The following is a 23,134-nucleotide window of genomic DNA, read 5'->3' as shown; positions in this document are numbered from 1 at the left end:
CAGTAGATCTGCCTTTACGGAAACCATACTGGCAATCAGTATATATATATATATATATATATATATATATATATATATATATATATATATATATATATACCGATTCGACACAAACGAGAGAGAGAGAGAGAGAGAGGTGGTGGACTGGTGGTGGCATGGTACAATAACTCTCGTTATTGTACCATGGGTGGTGGTGTGTAGGGGAATAAGGCAACAGGGCTATCAGTGATTAGGTTTTAATCCGACAATTTGCCCACTACCTACAAGGACTGGTAGGGCCGCAGTATCAAAATTCCCAGAAAGGAAAACGTCTAAACGCTCAAGAAAAAGAAAAGAAAAAACTGCAGCTAGATATATATGACCATTTCTGGGAAATGCAAAGTTGTGTCCTCGTCATTATGGTGTATGCATTATTGAAAAGGCCTCACCATTCAAAGCTTTCATATTGAACTTAATTTTCATGAGGTAGGGGTGGTTTATGTCTGCACATCATAAACATATAATTATACGTTGTGACTACTTCAACTTTTCATATTGGCGCCAAAATCTTAGGGCTTGAGTTATATTTTTGGTTAGAATTTGCAAAGAAAAGAAACTACCTCACTTTTCAAAAATCAAAAACGAAAAATGAAATTGTTGTTAATACAGAATTAAAAGTGTGGAATTTTTCAGTGTCATAGAATCTTAAAACTAAACAACAGCAAAGCCTAACCTGTATTTAATATTTGAATCCGCATTGCTCGCCGGGCTGCGAAATATTTCGGTCCCTTTCATGGACTACTCATTAGTGTGTTTTAGAGGAAGTATGTTATTTATTTTTTTTATGAATTAATCGAAATTTAACAAGGGCTTCATAACAAGCCAACAGCCTCACCAAATGTGTGTGACGGTGTAACCTTAACAATCCTGAGCCCAGTGAGTCAGTGACACACCTTATTACACTCTGAGGGTGATTATGGTGTGGTTATACTTGTTACGGTATCTAGAGTTATTTTACACCTTTACTGATCGTCATACTTATATAAGCTTTGTGTGGTAAACCTACAGAGTTTCACCACCTTGCCCTTTCTGGACTAAACTATTTTTTTCTGGTAGATTTCGGCTTGCTTTTAAGTAAAATACTACTTGTTTTTGGCGCAAATCAACCAATTTTTTTTTACAGCCCCGAAACATGATTTGCATAAAAAAAAAAAAACTGGTAAATTAATTAAAAACAAGCCAAAATCTACCAGAAAAAATTAGTTTCGTTCAGAAAAGAACCTAACCTAACCTAACCCAACCTAACTAAACCTAACCTAACCCAACCTAACCCAACCCAACCTAACCAAACCAAACCTAATCTAACCTAACTAAACCTAACCTCAGGGGCCGTCATGATTGGTGGAAATAATTATGCTTTATTTTTTCATTGGCCGCCGCTTCAGTTTCAAAGAACAGAACCAATCAGCGTAAACAATTAAGCACATGCTCAGACAATGGTATGTCACGGAGCCCGCCAAGCTGCTGCGAGCGCATGACACCATCAGTGTGTGGCAGGGTTTGATGCGGTAGGCTATTGTCACGGCTGATCACCAAAACACACTTAAATTAAAAAAAAAATCTGTGTCGCCATTCAAAAAGGTTGCACCTAGTATATATGGGGTTCAAATTACTCGTAATCAGGAGCTCTATCTCTTGAGGTGGGTAATAAACACGTAGCTGATTGTGGTGAAACTGTAGTAATACCGCTTTGTGAACCTAACCACCCATCACACATGTTGCCATGCTAGGAGGAGGGGCTTCCAGGGGCCAGAACCAGTAATTAGTGCCCTAGCCATCATTCCAAACACTTCATAATGCACAGCAGAATTTTACTTTTGACCATAATTCTATCACAGGTCAAAAGTAACCAAATGACTTCATTGAGATACTTTGAAAGATTCTCTTGCTTCCTGCTGTAATTAATTTGTCTTTTTCTGTGAATTTGCAGTTATAGTCATAAATTTTACTAATTAAATATCGAAATGCCTCTCACCTCAAAGTGATCCAGAAAGTGTTGTGTGGTCCATTAGGAGTTTACAGTTGTGTTAGGTTCAGCTGTGAGAGGAATCTGAACCCAGTGCTCCAGCAACCTTGCACACACTTCACTCGTCATCACTCAGGCACACTGTAATGGCAGCAATGGTAGTGTTAGTCTGTGAAAGCATTGTGGTCATGAACGATCATAACATTGAAGTCTGTAAAGAATGTTCTCATGTAACCTTCCTTTCAGAGCAAATCACAAAATGCCTACAGAACTCAAGGTGTGGTCATTCCACAAGTCAATATCCAAGACAGCCATGAAGGACCTCCTCAGACATTTTGGGGCAAGAACAGTCCAGCTTGCAAGACATCACAGAAAAGATGCTGTTTTGGCAAGGTTCATTCATTCGTATACATTTTTTTCATTCCAGTGTGTGTATGTGTATATTTACCAAGTTGTATTTTACTGGAGGGGAGCCTATGCTCATGTTGTCCCGTCTCTGTATCTCAGTGTCTAATTTTCTCTTAAAGTCGTGTATAGACTTTGCACACACCACCTCTCTCTCCAGTCCGTTCCATATATCTATCACTCTGTGTATGTGTGTGTGTGTATATTCTGAAATTATTCAGAGAGTACCCCCATGAAAAAGATGTACTTGTTTAATTTAGATCACTTGTAATTTGTCAATATTAAAGTGTATTTGTTCTTTCCTTAGCTTTGCAAGTGAAGCTGATTGCAGATATGCTCTGGAGAAGCTTCACCAGCATGAGCTTCTTGGAGTGAGGCTGAAAGCCATGTACTGGGACTCAGCACTTACTCCCTCCCAGCAGCCTCACAGGTATACATGTAACACTCAGCTGTTGCACTGCTTATTCTAGAATGTGTGTGTGAAGAATTTATATTATTTTGTGGTTGTTTAATTTGACAATGTTTCATATGTAAGAAGCCTGATAGGTCATATGAGCAAACCTTAGGTGTTGGAAATAATATCAGGAAATTGGAGTGCAATACACCACAATGAGGATGGTGGGGTGAATGTGAGGCCTCCAGTGTGGAGAGAGGGAAGCTTGGCACCGACTGTACTGCACAAGACAATACTGTACTCTGTGTTGGCCATGTGAGGGGATGAGAGCCAAAAAATAAAGCAGGTGCAATGCACTTTTAAATGAATAGTATAAATATGTAAATAAGATGTTTTAAGAAGTGACTAGAAGAGTGCAGGAGTTGCATAATAATAATATATGCAGCCATTATTTGATAAAGACTGATCTATATGAAATGCTTCTTTCAAAATGATGATGCTAATGATAGCAATGTTACAGATGTAAGGAGAATGAAAAGCATGATAATGTTACCCAAGAAGAAAAGACTCTCAAGAAGATGAAAGAATTTGAGGTCAATTTGTGTTCCATTGCACCAGCTCTAGGAGTTCACCATCCCATCATCCCCAGACTGAGGTAAGAAGCAACACCAGTCTTCTCACAACACTGACAAGCTGTGGCAACATGTTGCATTCAGCAACTGAAGCATTTCACAAGTATGAAACAAACAGTTATTCACAAATTTAAGAGGTGGTGGTTTCTGGCAAAGTAGATACTATTTCAGTTTTAAAGACTGCATGATAATCCAAGGGACATTTACTGCAAGCTGGAAGAGGCACTTTTAGAATTAAATACTGTGTGAATATTTTACTAACCACAAATTGATAGGAATACAGTTTACTAATAATATTTTCCAGGATAGTTTAAATTTTTTATAGTTTATGCTTTAAGAAAAGATTTTTACCAGATAACATTTCATACTGTTTGTTCCAGGTATCTTTACCCTCCGCCTTCCCCTTGTGTCATCGGCAACATTGCACAGACTCTCATCGAGGTGCCAAAGTTTTACACTCAGGTTCTGCACTTGATGAACAAAATGAACCTACCTGCACCTTTCCAACCAGTTCAAGATCTCTATCCTCTGTATCAGAATCTGTCAGAGGTGCTGTGGAGTAAAGGCAGTGACACGGTGGACAAAAGCATTATTGTGGAGGGTAAGAGTGAGGAAGGAATGGACAGCAACCATGAAAATACTGACCATGAGTCATCTGAAACTGAAAGCGAACTGGAGAGTGAAGGGGAGGTGCAAACAAATGTCAAAATCCGTCCTGTTCCTATCAAGAGGAGACTCAAACCTACAAACACCATTAGAAAAAGACCAAAGTTCTCCCTACTGAAACAGGCCTCCGTCCCTCACCCACGAACACCAGAGTTCAGCGTGAGAGACGTCTTTGAAGGGACCGAGGCTCAAGGATCACGGAAGCTGGAGCTCAAGTTAAAAAACACCATTCTTCCCCAAGACAGAGGCTCTACAAGGGCTGACAGTCCCAGGGAAAGAGGCACCTTTGGCAAAATAAAGTCACTGTCAGCAGAGATCAAGCCTTGTCCTTCAGAGAGCATGGTGGAGTGGGAGAGGAGGCTGACAAGTACATTAAAAGAGAGGAAATTCTCAACAACAGGGTTGCTAAATCAGGTAATTAAGTAGAACCATTATAGCTTTTATGTTTTGTTGTTCTAAATATAGTGGGAGTGCAGTCCTGTTGATCATCTAAAACAGTCTGTTGAAAGTAGCTCACTGGCACCTAAGCACATTTGAATGTGCTTAGGTGCCAGTGAGCTACTTATTACACCTTCCTAAAAATTATAGGATTTTTTTTTGCACTAAAGCAATATTTTTTTTAATAATTAAAGTATTCTGATGTCTCTGTGAAACATCACAAATTAATTTTAAAGGGCAAGTGATCTAAAACAGAAGTTGAATGCAAGATATATAATGAAGATTCTGAACATGACTTTCATTTTGACAGAGTGGCCAATACTACCAGTCTTTAAGAACTACACTGCAGGAGAACCTTCAGTCAAGCTGTATATCAAGAACCTTGCCAAGACAACGACTGAAGAGGATCTCAAGTTCATATTTGGTCGTTATGTGTTCTGGCAGAATGAAGAGGAAGCTAAACAGTAAGTATAGGAACAGTAGCAGTAATAGTATACAGTAATAGTACACAAGCTCCTCTAGAGAACCAACACTGTCTAAATTTGAATATGCACCATCACTAAATGGAACTAGAATATTCAGTAGATTAAAAAATGTAAACATACTCTTCATAAAAAGGTAGAAAGAATGTGAAAATAATTTTTGCTGCCAGTACAATAACAACAAAATAGTATGTAAACACCAGTAAGTTTGAATATGCCTTGAACCTTTTCAAATGGTAATATTTATACATAGCTTTTGCATCTCTTACTTTTCTAGATTTTCCATTTCCTTGATGAAAGAAGGACGCATGAAGGGTCAAGCATTCATCACGTTTCCCAAAAAGGAACAAGCATCTGAAGCGCTGGAGGACGTCAATGGCTACATATTGAATGACAAGCCAATGGTTATAGCTTTTGGGAAGGTTAAGAAAGAACATCATGAAGACAGCTCTGCAAAAGAAAGATCAGAAAATTGAATACCCACATCATATCCTCCTATTGACAAACTGGAATAGAAAGGAGGAGTCGTCACATCAGTGCTCTCAAAGAGCGAGGCCTGAATGTAGCATGCTGGTGCAGGACCCAGAACAGCACTGAACATGAAACAGTAATTCATTTGAACAACTGGTCAGTAGAGGTTCTATGCAAGTTTCCTAGCAGGTGGGAGTTTTTATTGATAAAGGAGTATACAAAACTCACTTAATATTATTCCTTAAGTACAAAAACACAACTAAGGTGTTTCTTTGAATAATTGTCATTTGTCCAGCATAAGCAATTTGAGCTTACACTTATTGTTTCTGTGTAGGATGGAATATGAAGAGTGTCAGAAAAGTCCTTCTCAACAACTTGAATGGGCATGTTTTAAAGTGATTACATAGACTTTACTGTCTTATTCCTCTGACTTTTCCCCATGTGCTATGTAAGATTTTGGTAGAGGATGTGTTGCTTGTCTACTTCCCCTTCACACATTTGATGGCCATACCAGAACACTGCCAGAGAGACCATGTTGTGACTGTGACTACAGCAGGATCATATACGAGGCGTTCAGAATAGTAGTGACATAAGCGCCACTCTGGCCAACTTTGAGGTTTGTATAGCATTTTCTTCATCTTGCCCTCAGCTTTCTGAATCTGCAACATTCAAGTCAAAATTCGGCCCACAACATGGTTGAAATTCCCATTCTTTTGGAGGGATTTGCACAGTCGTGCGGCCGTCAACAAAAAAAAACTCGCGCTCACTCAATAATGACATACGTACTCGGGCAGGCAATGGGAGGCCTGCAGCCTGCATTTTCACCCTGGCGTGTCTCAACAAGCTGTGATATAGCACTATCTTCTTCCTATTGTGTTTGGCTCACATCTATGCCATCAGAAGTATTATGGCAATAAGGGTGAAATTCCGCTAGTAGTGAAGGCATTAATCAACCATATCAACATCATATTAAAGTGACAGCACTAAATTTTACACAGTATCTCCACCAGCTTTACACAGTAACTTTCATTTTTTTATTATTTTTAAGGGTGGAGGTTGTTTATTATTAATACATATTAGTATTATTATTAAGTTTTCGTTCCAAAAATACAGGTGCTCCCACCGGAAAAACGCAGTTAATGAGTAACTTTCTGAACGTAATTACATTTTGCTTACAATGGTTGCTTCATTTTGCAAAAAAACAGAGCTTTCTACCTCATCTCGGTAAAACATTGTTGCGTTCTGAATGTTGCAAAACTTTAACTGCGTTTTTTCCCATTTTTTTTATTTTTGGCGCTTAGGTCACTATTATTCTGAATACCTCATATAGTATGTCCTCCTCATGTGATTTCTTGTACCTGATGAATAAATGCACAAAGAACTACTTATCACACACTCTATCCAACACCTGCTGCACCACTGCTATGGCAAAGTCCACATCTTCTTTGGTGATACACATCGGGGGCTTGATTCGCAAAACCTGACGGGAAAAGAATGTCTTGCTGCATTGTGTCGAGCTAAATGGTCAGTAAAGATATCCCCATTTTATGCCAAGCTATTTATCACTTAGAACTTAGGATGTATTATTGAATATAGTCCTCTTAGGTCTTTCCCCAAGACTTCAAACCATAACTAGTATATCGAATGGCCCTCTTCCTTTAAAATGCTTATCATGCTCCATTCACTCACTTTTTTCCTTCTCCTCACATTGATAAGCCAACTCATCTCTAACAGTTTCACTCTTACTCGATGAAGCAGCCTTCTAATCTGTACTTTAACTAGAGTGACATGTCAGCTCAAGAGAATAGGTAAGTATTATGGGCCAGAAGTCATGTGATGTCAATTAAACGACACCTTTCTCAACCTTACTTTACTTCTGCCTCCCCATCCCCACTCCCTCCTTGTCTCTACATTCTTCGTAACCTTCCCTATCACCTCTAAGTTCCATTTTTTCTCTGTCTCTCTCTGGTAAGTAGATTTACCTGTCCGTAGTGTCCACCTCGTCCCATTAGCACTCCAAGGTCCCTGATGCCGTCCCACACCTCCATCATCCGCTGCGGGCTGATGGGCTGACGGGTCTCCTTGTCCTCCACCAGCTCCATACCCAGCATGAGGCCTTTGCCCCGAACATCACCCACAATGGGATACTTGTCACTGGAATGCATCATGTACCAAATGAAATAACATTCTTCACACAACACTTCTTGGTCATAATAGTGTAGCTTTACTTATAATGTAACAAAACAGGAAGATAATTGCACTGTACTAATTTCAAACATACTAAATGCAAATGAATTCCTAAAGTATGTACTTAGGTACTAATATTCAAATGCATATACACTCGACCCTCGAAACAACGAACAAATGCGTGCACGACCCTGTCCATAGATTGCAAAAGTACGTACAAAACTGTATAAAATGTACGTAAAATACTGTGTAATCATTAAGAAATCATTCAAGCAGTATTACAAAGCATTAAGTACAACAAATAACCTGAAATAGATGACATGAGCATGGTCAATTTAAAAAATATTAATAAACAATATAGAAAACGAAGTTTACCAGACAATAATTTGCCGGGAACGGACAATCGCGCACATTTTAATATTTGTCCGTAGATTAAACCGGACTCCAGAATTTATCCATAGTTTCCGAAATCCTTTGATGGGAGGTCTGTTGTTTCGAGGGTCGAGTGTACTCAGAACATGAAAGAAATTTACCGAATTTCAGCAAGCTTATTCAGAAAATATGGGCCCAGAACCTGACAATTTTCTTGCGTCTTGTCCTCTTTTATAACCTGCAATAAAACACAATACTGAGATATGTTAAAATTCTTATAACTGATGAAAGAAATAACAGGAAGACATTTTCAAGGAAAACAGGTAATGGTAATTAAGTTATTCAGAACACAATGCTTTACTGTATTTTTTCAAATTGTGCTAGAACAACCGTATATATTTTCCCTTAAAGAAATGCCTTAATTATTCTCTACTTATGCACCTTTCCATAATTTTTGTGTAAATGCTCAGACCTTTCATATGAGTCAGGAAGACTTATTGTTTCAAACTTACATCCAACACAGAGATTCCTACAGCACTGGAAATGGGGTTGCCTCCAAAAGTATTGAAATGGAGTGCCTTAGACATGGTGGCTGCAATGGCAGGTGTGGTGACCACAGCAGCCAGGGGGAAGCCATTACCTATACTCTTGGCCATAGTCACTATGTCTGGGATGACGTCATGACCCTCAAAGCCCCAAAAATGGTCCCCAGTCCGTCCAAAACCACTCTGTACCTGAAATTGTATTTACCTTTTTGTGATGGAATGATAGACAAGTGTGAAAAAGGTTACATGAAAGATATGTCTTTTGAGCAAAGAGTAGCTTTGCATGGCTGAATGAAGAGCAGCTGTAAATACATAATTGTGATTCAGTCTCATGTGACAACACGGTCTTCAGCTACATCTTGAAATATTTTGTCCTGTTGAAAAACTCCATCCACTCACCTCATCAGCCACACATAAACCACCATATGATCGTGCTTTCTCAAATGCCTTCTTCAGGTAGCCAAGTGGGAACTGCACAGTGCCTCCCACTCCCTACAAAATAAGACAGTAAACACTAGACATATTAGAGACAAATAGGAGAGAAATAAGCATTAAAAGGAGTACATACTACATTTATTTCCATAATTATTATTATAATGCATCTTTTCCCACCTGTATGGGTTCTGCAAAAAAGGCAGCAAGTCGGCCACGAGGAATTGAGTAGGACAGCACCTCCTCCAGCTGATCCACATATTTTTGTGCTGAAGAACACTCTCCTCCCTCCACAGTGCTCTCTGAGGCTCTCACCGACTGCACCACACAATCCCGGTGGCCACCCCACAGTCCTCGATAAGGGTCAGGATTGGAAGCCTGTATGCATATTATGGAATTCAATTATGAAAATCTCAAGATGTTACTTTGGAACCAAACAATACAACACAATAACTACATTTATAACACTTATGGTCACACTCGCACAATTTCTTACCACACTTAGCTTGCAACTGTAGAATACTGAATAAGACACACAACTATAAAGTTTTTTTCTTTTTTTTTTTAATACCAAGTGGGCTTTTCACGGGAATTTATGGGCTAAATTTGGGGCACCTCCTATCTCAAAGCCCACCCGCTAGGAAACCATTGCCCCGAGTGAGGAAGCCCAACCTACACTCGGACCATGGACAGGATTCGAACCCCTGCGCTTGGAGACCCCTAGGACCCCAAAGCATGCATGGTTCCACTGCAGGAATTTCAAAGTAAAAACACTTACATTATGAATCCCAAATCCATTTGCAAAGCCAAACTTCCACGTGCCATGAGCAGTAAGGCCAATGCTGTACGGTGATGCTCCATGGTAGGCGTTCCTCAGTGTTACAATGTCAAATGATCCGGTGTAGAGTCTTGCCATCATCATTGCCAATTCATTTGCTTCAGATCCACTGTTTACAAAATACACAACCTGAAAAGATGTGGTACAGTAACAATATAAGCTCTTCATTATAATACTTCAACTACCTGTAAACTAATTAATCTGTGTTTGATTTCCTTCATTCCATTGCTACCTTCACTCATCTCTGTTGATTACTTGTCTATTCTTAGCTATCCCAGCAAAAAAAGCTTCTCACTCTAAATTTCTGTATTGAAGTTTTAACCCATCCAGCAAAAGGAGAAGCAGGAGCAACAACACCTCCACTTTGTCCCAAGCTAAATATTACCTTGAGGTCACCTGGAAGAGTTTCAGTGATTCGCTCAGCAAACTCATGAATCTTTGGATGCATGTAGATATTAGTGGTGTGCCACAGCTTGTCCAACTGTTCTTTGGCGGCTTCATTTACTTTTCTGTGGAGAAAATATATTAAAATAATCTAGCACAAACATATACAAGAGAGGAGGAAAAACATACTGAATACAAGTGAAGATGATACATGAGACAGAAAGAAAGTAAAAGAATGCAATACAATCCTAAGAACTAGACAACCTAAATCAATAGAAGGTGTAGTAGTAGTGCATTCAAGACATACTGAATGCCAGGAATGAATCAATCCATACAGTCTGCATCCATGTGTAATTATATTTGTGAAACAAAAAGTTATAACCTGATCAGAAACTCTTCTTGTATTCATTCAATGATAATCACACTAGTACAGTAATACTCCGCTTAACGAACAGGATAGAGCGTGTCAAAGCTGTTCGTAAAGCGGACGTAATTTTCCCATAGGAAATAATGGAAATTGGGGGGATGCGTTCTGGGCTGGTTCCCAACATACCACATGGAAAAAAAAAAAATATATATATATATATATATATATATATATATATATATATATATATATATATATATATTTCTATTAGCTTTTTACAAGCCTTGCCCCCAAGAAAGGATTGTTTTGTAATATATAAAGTGAAATCTTACATGAAATACCAAAAAATAAAGCAGAGATGATGAGATCGGCCACAGTCGGCGGAGACTCCGGTGACTTGGCCGCTTCTTCTTCTTGTGACCTTTTTAGCTTGGCGTGTTGTCTTTCACCATGATATTAAATTTGTTTTCACTCCTCTATTGCCTGCTATAATGGATATCATATATGCTCATGCCTTGAGCATATATGATATCCATATATATATATATATATATATATATATATATATATATATATATATATATATATATATATATATATATATATGATATATATGATATATATATATATGATATATATATCATGGCAGTGAGTCTCCGGAGTCTCCGCCGTCTGTGGCCGATCTCATCATCTCTGCTTTATTTTTTGGTATTCCATGTAAGATTTAACTTTATGCATTACAAAACCATCCTTTCTTGGGGGCAAGGCTTGTAAAAAGCTAATAGAAATGTTGTTTTGTGAACATATATGTGAACATATAAGACAGTAACACCACCTCCAGAGGTGGTGTTCCCAGCAACCTCAGAGCAACCTCGTCACCGTCCCTCCAAGCGTTCATGGAAGCCATTTCGCGGCAGGAGGTTGCTCTGAGGTTGTTAAAGAATCTTGGATCCAGCTCCAGGAGCGCTGCGCTAGAGACAGGCGGGGAACCAGACAATCACAGCGAAGCTGCCGCGTTCGGTCCCTCACCTGGCAAATTCAAACCCAAAAAATTCGCTAAAACGGATGTGGTTGTACGTTCTGCGGACTTTTTGGTCTAACGTTATATAGTACGTTAAACCGAAATTCGTTAGACGAACGTTCGTTAAGCGGAGTATTACTGTACTTGATCATACTTACGGATGGCAGTGGCCAACACTGACAGTGACAATGCCACCAAACAAGTCCAAGTATCTCCTCCCTGTCTCATCAAACAGCCACTGCATATGTCCTTCATGGATCAGCAAAGGCTTACTGAAATTTGTTGCAAGTGCAGGACTCAAGTTCTTCTTCCTCACTTCTTTCATCTCATCATAACTCATTCCCTAAAAAGAAGATAGGCAAGATTATTCATCTGCCTCAGCACTCAGCAGGCTTCATAATGTGTCAGGAAGATGAAGCAAATGTAGATAACAGCATAGGAAACTCACTTTAAACTACTGCAGAGGTTATGTGGACAATACATATTTCTTATCTATAATGTTATCGAAATGTTCAGTTTGTTATAATGTAAGTACAGAGTTTTGAATAAATAAACAGTATAATAAATACATAATGGAGCTCAGTAAAAAAAGACATTCATAGTATTTTTTTCTTTGCTACCTTATATGGTGGTGGCTGATAGTCACAGGGTGGCATGGTGGCTGATACTGTCCCAATACACCTCACTGAAAGTGAAAAACAAAACATGACATCTCGCCGCTCCTTCCCCCAAGTCATACAAGTCACGGTCCAGATATACAAGGTCTTCCATCCGGTTGGCTTATTTTGGTCTCGGCCGCGCATATACGTCACGTGAGCCCGTCAACGTTCGCCTGTGGCTCGTGTATTTGAATTTGAATCATCTCCCCTCCCCCTCACGGCCCCTTTTTTGCGGATGCGTAAGCTTACCATTCTGCCTTGTTACTACCTATTATGTGACCTAGAAAACTAATTAGTAAGGCCCAAATCTCAGTTATTTGTGCCTTTGTGAGGGAAAATAGTAACTGCCGCAGACCCGGTAGTAACCGCTACGATCCACGCTACACAACACATACCCAACAGATTCTTTGATGGTGTGGGGTTGTTTTTCTTACTATGGTCTTGGAAAATTAGTGTTTTTGCCTAAGAATGTTCGTATGAACCAAAATAACTACTTTGAGCTAATTCTGGATGAGTTAGATGAGTGTATGGAAAAGTGCAATGTGGATATCGTTTTGTCTTTCTTTTTGTATTATGGCAGAAACGCACAGCACAACTATTGGGCATTATAAAGAGAAAATAAAAATTGGTCTCAAGATGGCGAGGTCATATTATGGCTTGGCGCACGATTGCTTGGGCGCGTGACATGGGTAGAGGTCATACAGGGTCTGACTGGCTAACTGGGTCCCTGGATCACACCGACCCGGGGCCCACATGAGTCATAGACACGTGACTGTGGATGCGCGGATGGAAGACCTTGTATATCTGGACCGCGATACAAGTCATACTGTCCGCCACGACGACACGAAAAAAAAAATAATAATAATAAAAAAAAAAATAAAAATGCGCTTTGGGTGCCGCTGACCTCATCATACCATGTACTACTCATATCGCATTTACTTAACAATTAACAGCCTGGTGCACCACCAGTCACTGTTACCACACCATTACGCTACTCCTTTCTGCAGGGAAGCTGTTACATAATAGTATTTCCAAGGGTTTGGAGGTCCACACACCACTCGCACAAACTCGCATAACTTATCTCTCTCTCTCTCTCTCTCTCTCTCTCTCTTGATATGAGTAAGAGGATATTTAGGTTATCTTTTTATTGGTCAAGTTATATTCAATATCACGCTGCTTTCAGATGACCTGTCATTTTCTATCCTTGCCCGAGGAAAGCTTCCCTCGTCTACTCTAGCAGCTCTACCTAATGAAACATTTAAGTATTCGTCATTCGTAACATTTTACCCCAAAATTAATTAAATAAAAATACAATAAATCAATTAAAATCAAATAAAAATTAAAGTAAAAAATGAATAAACACAAAGGCAACAACAGCTAGAATGAATCTGACCAGAATAATAAACTGGAATTTGTTTACCGGAGCTGCAGCAAGGACGCAACAACCTTCGCAGGATGCCTCACCATAGCTGAGTCTCTATGTAAACGTGAATACGCCAACCCAGCGCGTCTCGCACCCACCCAGACACAGGCTGACCTTGAGCAAGATGACTGAGCTTTTAGGAGAGGCATGAGGCTTTCTTCTCAATCATTATCATATTGTTACTAGGAGCTGACTTCTGATGAAACTACCTACCTTAGTGGGAAACAAAAAAAAAAAAAAAAAAGTCTTTTCTACGTACTATAAAGATAACAATTTTGCGGTGCAATCACAATTCTCAAGCCTGACTTACAACTGTGTGTGTGTGTGTGTGTAACACTGTGTGTGCTTCACTGTTTGATCTGCTGCAGTCTCTGACGAGACAGCCAGACGTTACCCTACGGAAAGAGCTCAGAGCTCATTATTTCCGATCTTCGGATAGGCCTGAGACCAGACACACACCACACACCGGGACAACAAGGTCACAACTCCTCGATTTACATCCCGTACCTACTCACTGCTAGGTGAACAGGGGCTACACGTGAAAGGAGACACACCCAAATATCTCCACCCGGCCGGGGAATCGAACCCCGGTCCTCTGGCTTGTGAAGCCAATGCTCTAACCACTGAGCTACCGGGCATGTGTTATTCACTGTTTGATCTGCTGCAGTCTCTGACGAGACAGCCAGACGTTACCCTACGGAACGAGCTCAGAGCTCATTATTTCCGATCTTCGGATAGGCCTGAGACCAGGCACACACCACACACCGGGACAACAAGGTCACAACTCCTCGATTTATATCCCGTACCTACTCACTGTTAGGTGAACAGGGGCTACACGTGAAAGGAGACACACCCAAATATCTCCACCCGGCCGAGGAATCGAACCCCGGTCCTCTTGTAAAGCCAGCGCTCTAACCACTGAGCTACCGGGCCGTGTGTGTGTGTGTGTGTGCGCTTCAAGTACGTCTCAATCTAACAATCTTTACCAAGAGAATAGAACCAATTTATACTATATACTTAGTTCAATAATTTCCTCGATGAGTCGATAAGAAAAACATGTCACGGTCAGTCTAATCTAAACTTATCGGAGGTCACTTGATTTCAGAGAGAGAGAGAGAGAGAGAGAGAGAGAGAGAGAGAGAGAGAGAGAGAGAGAGAGAGAGAGAGAGAATTTAAATACCTAGTTAAAACGTTATACAAGTAGTGCTACATGTGTAACGTAAACACACACACACACACACACACACACACACACACACACACACACACATTTTGAAAAAGTGTGGCCTGTCATTGCGTTGTTGCTATTGTGTTCTTGTGCTAGTGATATTTTCTTTCATGAAATCCAACGATAAAGACGTGATAATGATAATGACAACAATTAAGAGTACACAACTTATATTAATCCCTCCCCACTACCTTTCTCTCAGCTGTTTTCACTAACCATTACGAAGAATAACTCGAGAGCTTGCCGGCAACGCACGTAACATCTTGCCTGCACTCTGGGAAGACAAGGACTACACTGAAGAGAGTGGGTACGCTGTGTGTGTGTGTGTGTGTGTGATCATTAATAGCATCCAAACCCTATTAAAAAAAAGTCCGCGGGCGTACGAAAAATACTAAAGCTATCTACACATTACTATATATTTGAGTAGACCATATATTTTTACAACATAAAGGCAGACAGTGGTGCCACATACCGTCTTCTACTGGAAAAACAGCATAGTTATCGCCTGCATGCGTCACTGGCAACTTTCAACCACCTCTGCTGAACTGTTGTAGTGTATTGTTGTTCCTTCCCCGTTAGTGAGCTCCTAGCCTTGGTGTACATTGTACATTCCAGACATGCTAAGTAATGTAGATTGTAGACACTGCCTCTTGTGGACGTCAAGAATACCATGCAGTGCCACATATGACTCGCTATTCCGTATGTATCCACCTAAAAACCATATTTTATTATGATGTAGGCATTAATTAACAATAGCCTGATAATAAGTAAACTACATTCGTCCCCCTTCGACCCTTTGACACTAGTATCTATTAGCAGCAAGCTGCCTGCACGTAGTAGTACAGCACAGGTGCAACAGGATGGAAGGAAGAGGTGAAATATTGCCCTTTGCCGTGAGATGTGTTACTGTGTCACTCAGCAGAGGTCATTACCACGGGGGTTGTAGTTTCGTGGTTTAAGTGGTCGTGATCGCGCGAGTTAGATCCTTCCCCACAGTAGTTAATATATGTTATTTGGTGAAATTGGTGGTGTTTTCTCTTCAACATCATGCTAATGACAGGCCATGGACAAGCTTACATGTCTGCCTAACTTGCAGTCGATAAGTTTACTCCCAGGTCTTTCCCTGCTCATTACCGATCTTCGTGTAAGACAGCGACCACGCTTGATACACATAAAATACACTCGAACCAACACAAACTACACCCCAAAACACACAAACTTCCACAAAGCACACTTAGAGGAAGGACAGGGTGGAGTTTGAAACAATGAAAAGGAGGGAGGAAGAGTTTGGGCCTTTGGGGAAGCGTGAGTATACTGTACCTGTGGTGACGGAGGAATTAAAGTAAAGGTACTACGTGAATTTGACAGACTCACAAGCAGGAGTTTTTTTTTTTATCATCCAATTAAGGTGATTCCGAAAATCTATTGAAAGAGCCCAGCTGCCAACAATACTTCGATTGACCGTTCTTAGTGTATAGTTCTCTTGCAGTTTATATATATATATATATATATATATATATATATATATATATATATATATATATATATATATATATATATATATATAAGAATTTGCTGCAATAAGTTTCAAGAATCACCAATTGATATCAGTTGCAAGTAGTAAAGGGTACAACAGAAACAAAGCAGTACATTTAAGTGATAGACGTAAAGAAATCATGTAAGGTAACAATGATTAAGTTATATAATGCATTCAACCTCCCCTTCTCCCTGGCCATCTCTGTAATACTTAGCTCAGTACTCGCTCAAACTTTCATCTCCTAGGTTTTCTGTGACAAACGTAAACAGTCGGTGTGAAGTGAGGGTAAGGTGAGGTGAAGCTACAGTACGGTGTATTGATGCTGGTAAATAGTGAGTGATTGTACAAGAAACTAGACATCATTACAATAGACAGTCAGTTCACGAGCACACAGCGGGCCAAGTGTTGCTGCAGGGAGGGAGACACTTGTGCTGTCGTCCTCACCACCCTCCACATTTATTTCCTTTATATTTACACTAAAACTAATCAAAGGGATGATACGAATATACATTAACCTCTTTTCTCCAGGTTATTGCATATCAGAAAGAAAAAAGGCTGCAAAATGCCATACAACAGATGTCAACGCTACGTATCTGAAAGTTAATCTATATAATGCAGTATGAATATCTATCGTCAGAAGCTGAGGTTATCGCTGCGTAATATACTACTCGATTAAATTCAGACCAAAGAGCATGATAGCGACCAGGAATTAATAAGAGAAGGGAGGTGTGGTGATGCATGTTAAGCTCTAGAGTAAAGTAAATTAGTGTTTCTTGGCTAGTAATAATTAGGACATACAGTTTTATTCATAAAATACTTACATATCTTTCTTGCTTATTATTCAACAAATTTGGTGATAAAAGTGAAGATGAGTGTCTAGATTAAGTACTAACTATTTGATGGATGTAACTATTATTGTTATTATTTTCTGATAGGTTATGATGCACTTTTCAATAATCTATTAATAATCTAAAGCTCAAATAACATACTGCACTTAATGAAGGTATGAGTTGCAATACAGATGTTACCTGCAGCTTACTCTGCTTTGTACTTATGTTCAAAATTGCCTCATTACTGTCTGATAAATTTCATATGTGGTAATCAATTTTTTCAGACATGGCACTAAAAATTCTTGGAGCTGCCTTAAGTAGGCTGAGTTTAACAACTACTACTAAAGGTAAGTAATATGATATAATGGTAATGGATAATTATAGCATAGTCATATCCCTTATATGTAAAGTCTTTACTTAAAAGTATCAACACACAGGGAAACCTTGCTTAATGGTGAAACACACACACACACACACACACACACACACACACACACACACACACACACACCGTAGTGTAGTGGTTAGCACGCTCGACTCACAATCAAGAGGGCCAGGTTCGAATCCCAGCGCGGCGAGGCAAATGGGCAAGCCTCTTAATATGTAGCTCCTGTTCACCTAGCAGTAAATAGGTATGGGATGTAACTTGAGGGGTTGTGGCCTCGCTTTCCCGGTGTGTGGAGTGTGTTGTGGTCTCAGTCCTACCCGAAGATCGAAGATCGGTCTATGAGCTCTGAGCTTGCTCAGTAATGGGGAAGACTGGCTGGGTGACCAGCAGGTGACTGAGGTGAACACACACACACACACACAGAAAGAGAGAGAGAGAGAGAGAGAGAGAGAGAGTTGTTTGTCCACATTGATAAAATATTCATTAATGATTTGTCTTACATAGAAGTAGCAGTAGTTTCTTATTTTGAAAACATATAGATCAGTACCTAGGATGATTTGATATTCCTAACATTTCAGGCAGCCAGCTGTCATCCCTCAGTCACCTTCAGACAAAGCTGTCAACTCCACCAGCTACATCCCTTAGTTGTGTGTCCCAAGCCACAATCACCACTGCAGCTTTCACATCACAAACCAACTGTTACATGCTACACTCAGGTGGCCTGACCCCTCCAAATTTGTGCAATCGAATAACCCAACCACTGGGACTTCCTTCACAGGTATGTATTATGTACTGTATCACACACACACACACACAAACAGGAATAAGGAAAATGACAGGATTAAGTCTTTACTGAATAAGATCTCTGTGGAGGAAGAGGACCTATATGCTGAGGTAGAAGAAAGTGTGAGATTGGGAGCTTTTGAGTTAGGCAAGAATAGACCATTAAAATTGAAATTAAAGTCTCAGGTGGCAGCTGAGGCCTTGTTGAGGAGGGCTTGGAAACTTAAGGACTCTGAGGAAACCAAAACAATTTACATAAGAAGAAATATGATACAGGATGAGTGAATGAAAATGAAAGAGCTTGTAACATAAGTGAAGGAGAGGAATGACGAAAGAACAGAGGAGGAAAAGACCAAGTTTTTTGGAGGATGAGAAATGGGAGGCTAAAGAAGTGGTAGATAAAACAGGTGTAATAGACATTACATGGAAGAAAGAGACTAGGAATGGAATACAAGTGACTTACATGAATATAGATGGATTTCTGTCTAAAAGGCTAGAATGTATGGACTACCTAAGAAATAACGAACCGGACATAATGTGTGTAGTGGAAACAAAGCTAAGGCCGAAATAAAGCTAGACTGGTTTGTTGTAAAACACTACAAAGTATGAAGAAATGATAGAAAAAATAAAGGAGGTGGTGGTATAATGGTTCTTACTAAGGAAGATCTATAGTAAGAGAAATGAGGAAGTGATAAGTAGGCTTATAACAGATGGCAAGAGGGACATTAATATTATAACAGTATACATACCACCCAGAACCAATGCTTGGGAATATGAACAGTACCAAATGGTGATGAGAAATACTCTAGACAGAATGAAGCAAGAACTCATCAGAAAGGATAGAGTGATGATAGTTGGAGACTTTAATTGTAAAGAAATAGTGTGGGAAGACTACAAAGTGGTGAACGGTGGTGAGTGGGCAGAGGAATTGTTAAAGGTAGCAACAAATAACTTGATGACACAGTGGGTGAGATCACCAACAAGGTGCAGGGGACAAGATGTTGCAGCAAGGTTGGATTTGGTATTTACCAGGGGCATCTCTCTAAAAGAGGAAATTGAACATAAATGTCCCTTGGGGAGAAGCGATCATGATGTCCTAAGCTTTGAGCTGGATACAGAATTAAGCACGAATAAGATTGTGGAACGCAGGGAGGAAAAATTAAATTATATTAGGGCAAATTATAACCATATAAGGGAGTTCTTTAATGAAATTGACTGGTCCGTGGTATACCAGGAAAGGGATATGCAATTGAAATACGATAAATTTATGGATTTGTATAACTGCTGTGAAAAGTTTGTGCCATATTACAGAAAGAGGACTTTAAATAATAAACAGTGGTTTAATAGAAATTGTGAAGAAGCAAAAAAGAACAAAGAAAAGGCATGGAAGAAACTTAAGAAAAACAGTGATGTATTATCAAGAGTTTACAAAACAGCAAGGAATAGATATGTTGAAGTAAGGAAAACAGCACAGAAGGAATATGAACAGAGGGTGGTGGAAAACTGTGATAGTGACCCAAAATGTTTTACAAATTCATAAATGGAAAACTAAATATAAGGGAGGCAATAGAAAAGGTAAAAATGGGAAGAAGTATATGAGGATGCTGGAGATATAGCTGAAATTTTGAACGACAACTTTTGCAAAGTGTTTACAAAGGAGGAGCATTTTATGGGAGGAAGGCCTACGGAAATAAAGCAAATGCAGGACATCATGGTTACTAAGGAAGATGTAAGGAAAATTATAAGCAATCTGGATATTAATAAATCAATGGGGCCTGATGGCATATCTGGGAGGTTGCTAAATGAATGTAAGGATCAATTGTTGAACCCCGTATTTGATATTGTGGAAACCTCCATACGAACAGGATTAGTCCCGAAAGAGTGGAAAAGAGCTGACATTGTGCCTATATATAAGAATGGTAGTAGAATGGAACCGCTAAATTATAGACCAGTATCGTTGACTAGTATATTGTGCAAGGTATGTGAAGAAGTAATTAAAGCTAAGTGGAGTGAGTATCTAGAAAGTGAAAACATTCTGAGTGAAAGACAGTTTGGTTTCAGAAAAGGAAGATCGTGTATCCAATTTATTATGTTTTTATTCAAGAGTGACTGACATACTACAACATAGAGAGGGATGGGTGGATGCTATCTACCTGGACTTGAGAAAGGCCTTTGATAAAGTACCACACAATAGACTGATGTGGAAACTAAAGAAGATTGGAGGAGTAAATGATAAACTAGCAAAATGGATGGAAAATTACTTAATGGGAAGAGAAATGAGAACAGTGGAGTCCACAAGGGTCAGTGCTTGGTCCCATCATGTTTTTGATTTATGTTAATGATATGCCAGTAGGAATTGACAGTTACATGAACATGTTTGGACGATACTAAAATTATGAGGAGAGTAAAGAATGTGGAAGATTGTAACAAGTTACAGGAAGATCTTGATAAAATATATGAGTGGAGTAAGGAGTGGCAGATGGAATTTAATATAGACAAGACCCATGTTATGAAAATGGGAAGAAGTAGATACAGACCAAACTGGGATTACAGGCTGGGTGATGAGAAAATTAAAGAGACCAATGAGGAGAAAGACTTAGGAGTAACCGTGCAAAACACTTTGTCACCGGAGAAACACATTAACAAGATTTTTTGGAAAACATATAACATGCTTCAAAATATTGGCCTTGCATTCCACTACCTAGATGAAGGAATGATGAAGAAGATATTATGTACCTTAATAAGACCCCAGTTAGAATATGCAGCTTGTGTCTGGTCACGCATATGAAGAAAAATGTGAAGAAGGTAGAAAGGGTACAGAGGCTGGCAACAAGGATGGTACCAGGACTCAGGGAGTTAGACTATGAGGAAAGACTGAGGAAGCTGGGGCTGACCACATTAGAAGAGAGAAGAACAAGAGGAGACATGATAACTATGTATAAATTGGTGAACAAGATTGACATACTGGACAGAGAGTTGATAAAGGTGACCACAAGTAATCATCTCCGAGGACATGGAAAAAAGCTAATAAAAGACATCTGTCTAAATGACATGAGAAAATACAGTTTCCCGCATCGTAGCATTGATAAGTGGAATAAACTGAGCAGTGATGTCGTTGACACGGTGTGTGTCAATCAGATGAAAGAGAGATATGACAGGAATGGACAAGGAGACAGGACACAGAAAGCTTAGCTCAGGCCCTGTAATACACAAATAGGTAAATAGGTAAATACAAATAGGTAAACACACACACACACACACACACACACACACACACACACACACACACACACACACACACACACACACACACACCATGTAGTGTAGTGGTAAGCATGCTCATCTCACAACTGAGAGGGTCCGGGTTCGAGTCCCAGGAAGCAGCGAGGCAAGTGGGCAAGCCTCTTAATGTGTAGCCCCTGTTCACCTAGCAGTAAATAGGTACAGAATGTAACTCAAGAGGTTGTGGCCTCGCTTTCCCGATGTGTGAAGTGTGTTGTGGTCTCAGTCCTACCCAAAGATCGGTCTATGAGCTCTGAGCTCGCTCTGTAATGGGGAAGGCTGGCTGGGTGACCAGCAGGCAACTGTGGTGAACACACACACATTTAGTGGCAATCTTTACCTGAAGGACTCTTAACATCAGCCTTCCACTAAACAGGTCCGTGATTTGAGTACCAGTCCAGTGTGCCCGGCAAGCCTCGGACAGATGCACCGCACTGGTCCCATAAAAAAGAAACGCAAGAATAAGAACCCTCTAGGAGACAAGCCCTTTGCGAGAGGGGTGGTGCTCAAGACACTCATCAAGAAGCCTAAAAAGCCCAATTCTGCTAACCGCAAGTGAGTGAAGGGCAAAGATTTCCAAACTTTAACTATCTTAACTTGCTCAAGTGGAATAATTTTTACTGATGTCATGTAAGAAGAGATGATGGTGATGGTACTCACCACCTTATTTGTTCCTTCACTCATCACTAGTTCATATATTTTTTTTATCTTTTAAATACATAATAGCTTCCCATTCTTCCTGCAAATGTATGATAGTACAGTTTGTTCTCAGCCTATCTCAGCTTATTGAGGCTAATTTGTTTTCTTTGTGACCAGGTGTGTGTTGGTGCGCCTTTCAACAGGAAAGGAAATGGTTGCTTATATACCTGGTGAAGGACACAACCTACAGGAACACAACGTTGTGTTGGTGAGGCCAGGCAGACTGAGGGACGTGCCTGGTGTCAAGGTGAAGTGCGTTCGTGGCAAGTATGACCTGCAGCATGTCATCAAGAAGCAGCATTAAAGACAAGACAGAGTAGAGCATTGAATTGTGCATCTAGTTATGTGAGCCATGCAATAGTCAGGTGTCACATTCATTACACGGGTGACCATGGAAAGATTCTTCAAGAGACCATTCATCTGCCTTGCAGGACAACTAAGGAACACTGAGGTGACTGTGACCACTGCAAACACTGATGTGAAGGATTTACTTCATGGTTACACTGCAACAACCTGTATTTAGTGTCTGCTTGGCCTGAGATAACTAATGATCCAGAATCATTGGAATTACTTGTTGAATAGCATTATGCTAAGTCAGAGACTGAAAGTTGTGTAACTGTTGTTGATCTGTTTGTAAAGCTGTAAATATAAGATACTGTTTTGTGA

General features: G+C 39.8%; 4 protein-coding genes across 4 annotated transcripts in view; 2 read left to right on the top strand and 2 right to left on the bottom strand.

The window, feature by feature from the left end:
* The window catches only part of LOC123507863 (MAGUK p55 subfamily member 7-like), a 19,306-nt gene extending 17,180 nt beyond the window's left edge, over window positions 1–2,126 (bottom strand). Inside the window, exon 1 of the mRNA XM_045261118.1 lies at window positions 2,015–2,126. The gene's annotated coding sequence lies outside the window, so the exon portion shown is untranslated. The remainder of the gene's footprint in view (window positions 1–2,014) is intronic.
* LOC123507865 (RNA-binding region-containing protein 3-like) lies at window positions 704–5,902 on the top strand. Its single transcript, XM_045261125.1, is given in 8 exon segments — window positions 704–803; window positions 2,252–2,398; window positions 2,718–2,840; window positions 3,325–3,459; window positions 3,817–4,454; window positions 4,457–4,516; window positions 4,851–5,004; window positions 5,300–5,902. Coding segments are annotated over 7 exon segments (1,443 nt in total). The 5' UTR covers window positions 704–803; window positions 2,252–2,264; the 3' UTR covers window positions 5,499–5,902.
* On the bottom strand, window positions 5,679–15,266 carry LOC123507864 (alanine--glyoxylate aminotransferase 2, mitochondrial-like). The gene is made up of 11 exons (XM_045261124.1): window positions 15,166–15,266; window positions 12,260–12,324; window positions 11,798–11,982; window positions 10,253–10,376; window positions 9,808–9,996; window positions 9,210–9,407; window positions 8,997–9,089; window positions 8,565–8,786; window positions 8,214–8,290; window positions 7,476–7,647; window positions 5,679–6,973 (listed from the first exon to the last, which is right to left on the bottom strand). Exons 1-11 carry the CDS (start codon window positions 15,209–15,211, stop codon window positions 6,875–6,877), a joined length of 1,470 nt encoding a protein of 489 aa, XP_045117059.1. The 5' UTR covers window positions 15,212–15,266; the 3' UTR covers window positions 5,679–6,874.
* On the top strand, window positions 15,236–23,134 carry LOC123507868 (40S ribosomal protein S12, mitochondrial-like). Its single transcript, XM_045261131.1, has 5 exons — window positions 15,236–15,256; window positions 17,601–17,663; window positions 18,283–18,482; window positions 22,146–22,324; window positions 22,586–23,134. Exons 2-5 carry the CDS (start codon window positions 17,603–17,605, stop codon window positions 22,770–22,772), a joined length of 627 nt encoding a protein of 208 aa, XP_045117066.1. The 5' UTR covers window positions 15,236–15,256; window positions 17,601–17,602; the 3' UTR covers window positions 22,773–23,134.

This window comes from Portunus trituberculatus, chromosome 23 (assembly GCF_017591435.1).
Source record: "Portunus trituberculatus isolate SZX2019 chromosome 23, ASM1759143v1, whole genome shotgun sequence".
NCBI classification, from domain to species: domain Eukaryota; kingdom Metazoa; phylum Arthropoda; class Malacostraca; order Decapoda; family Portunidae; genus Portunus; species Portunus trituberculatus.
The sequence above is the reverse complement of the archived record's forward strand: the minus strand, read 5'-3'. Positions and strand labels throughout refer to the sequence as shown.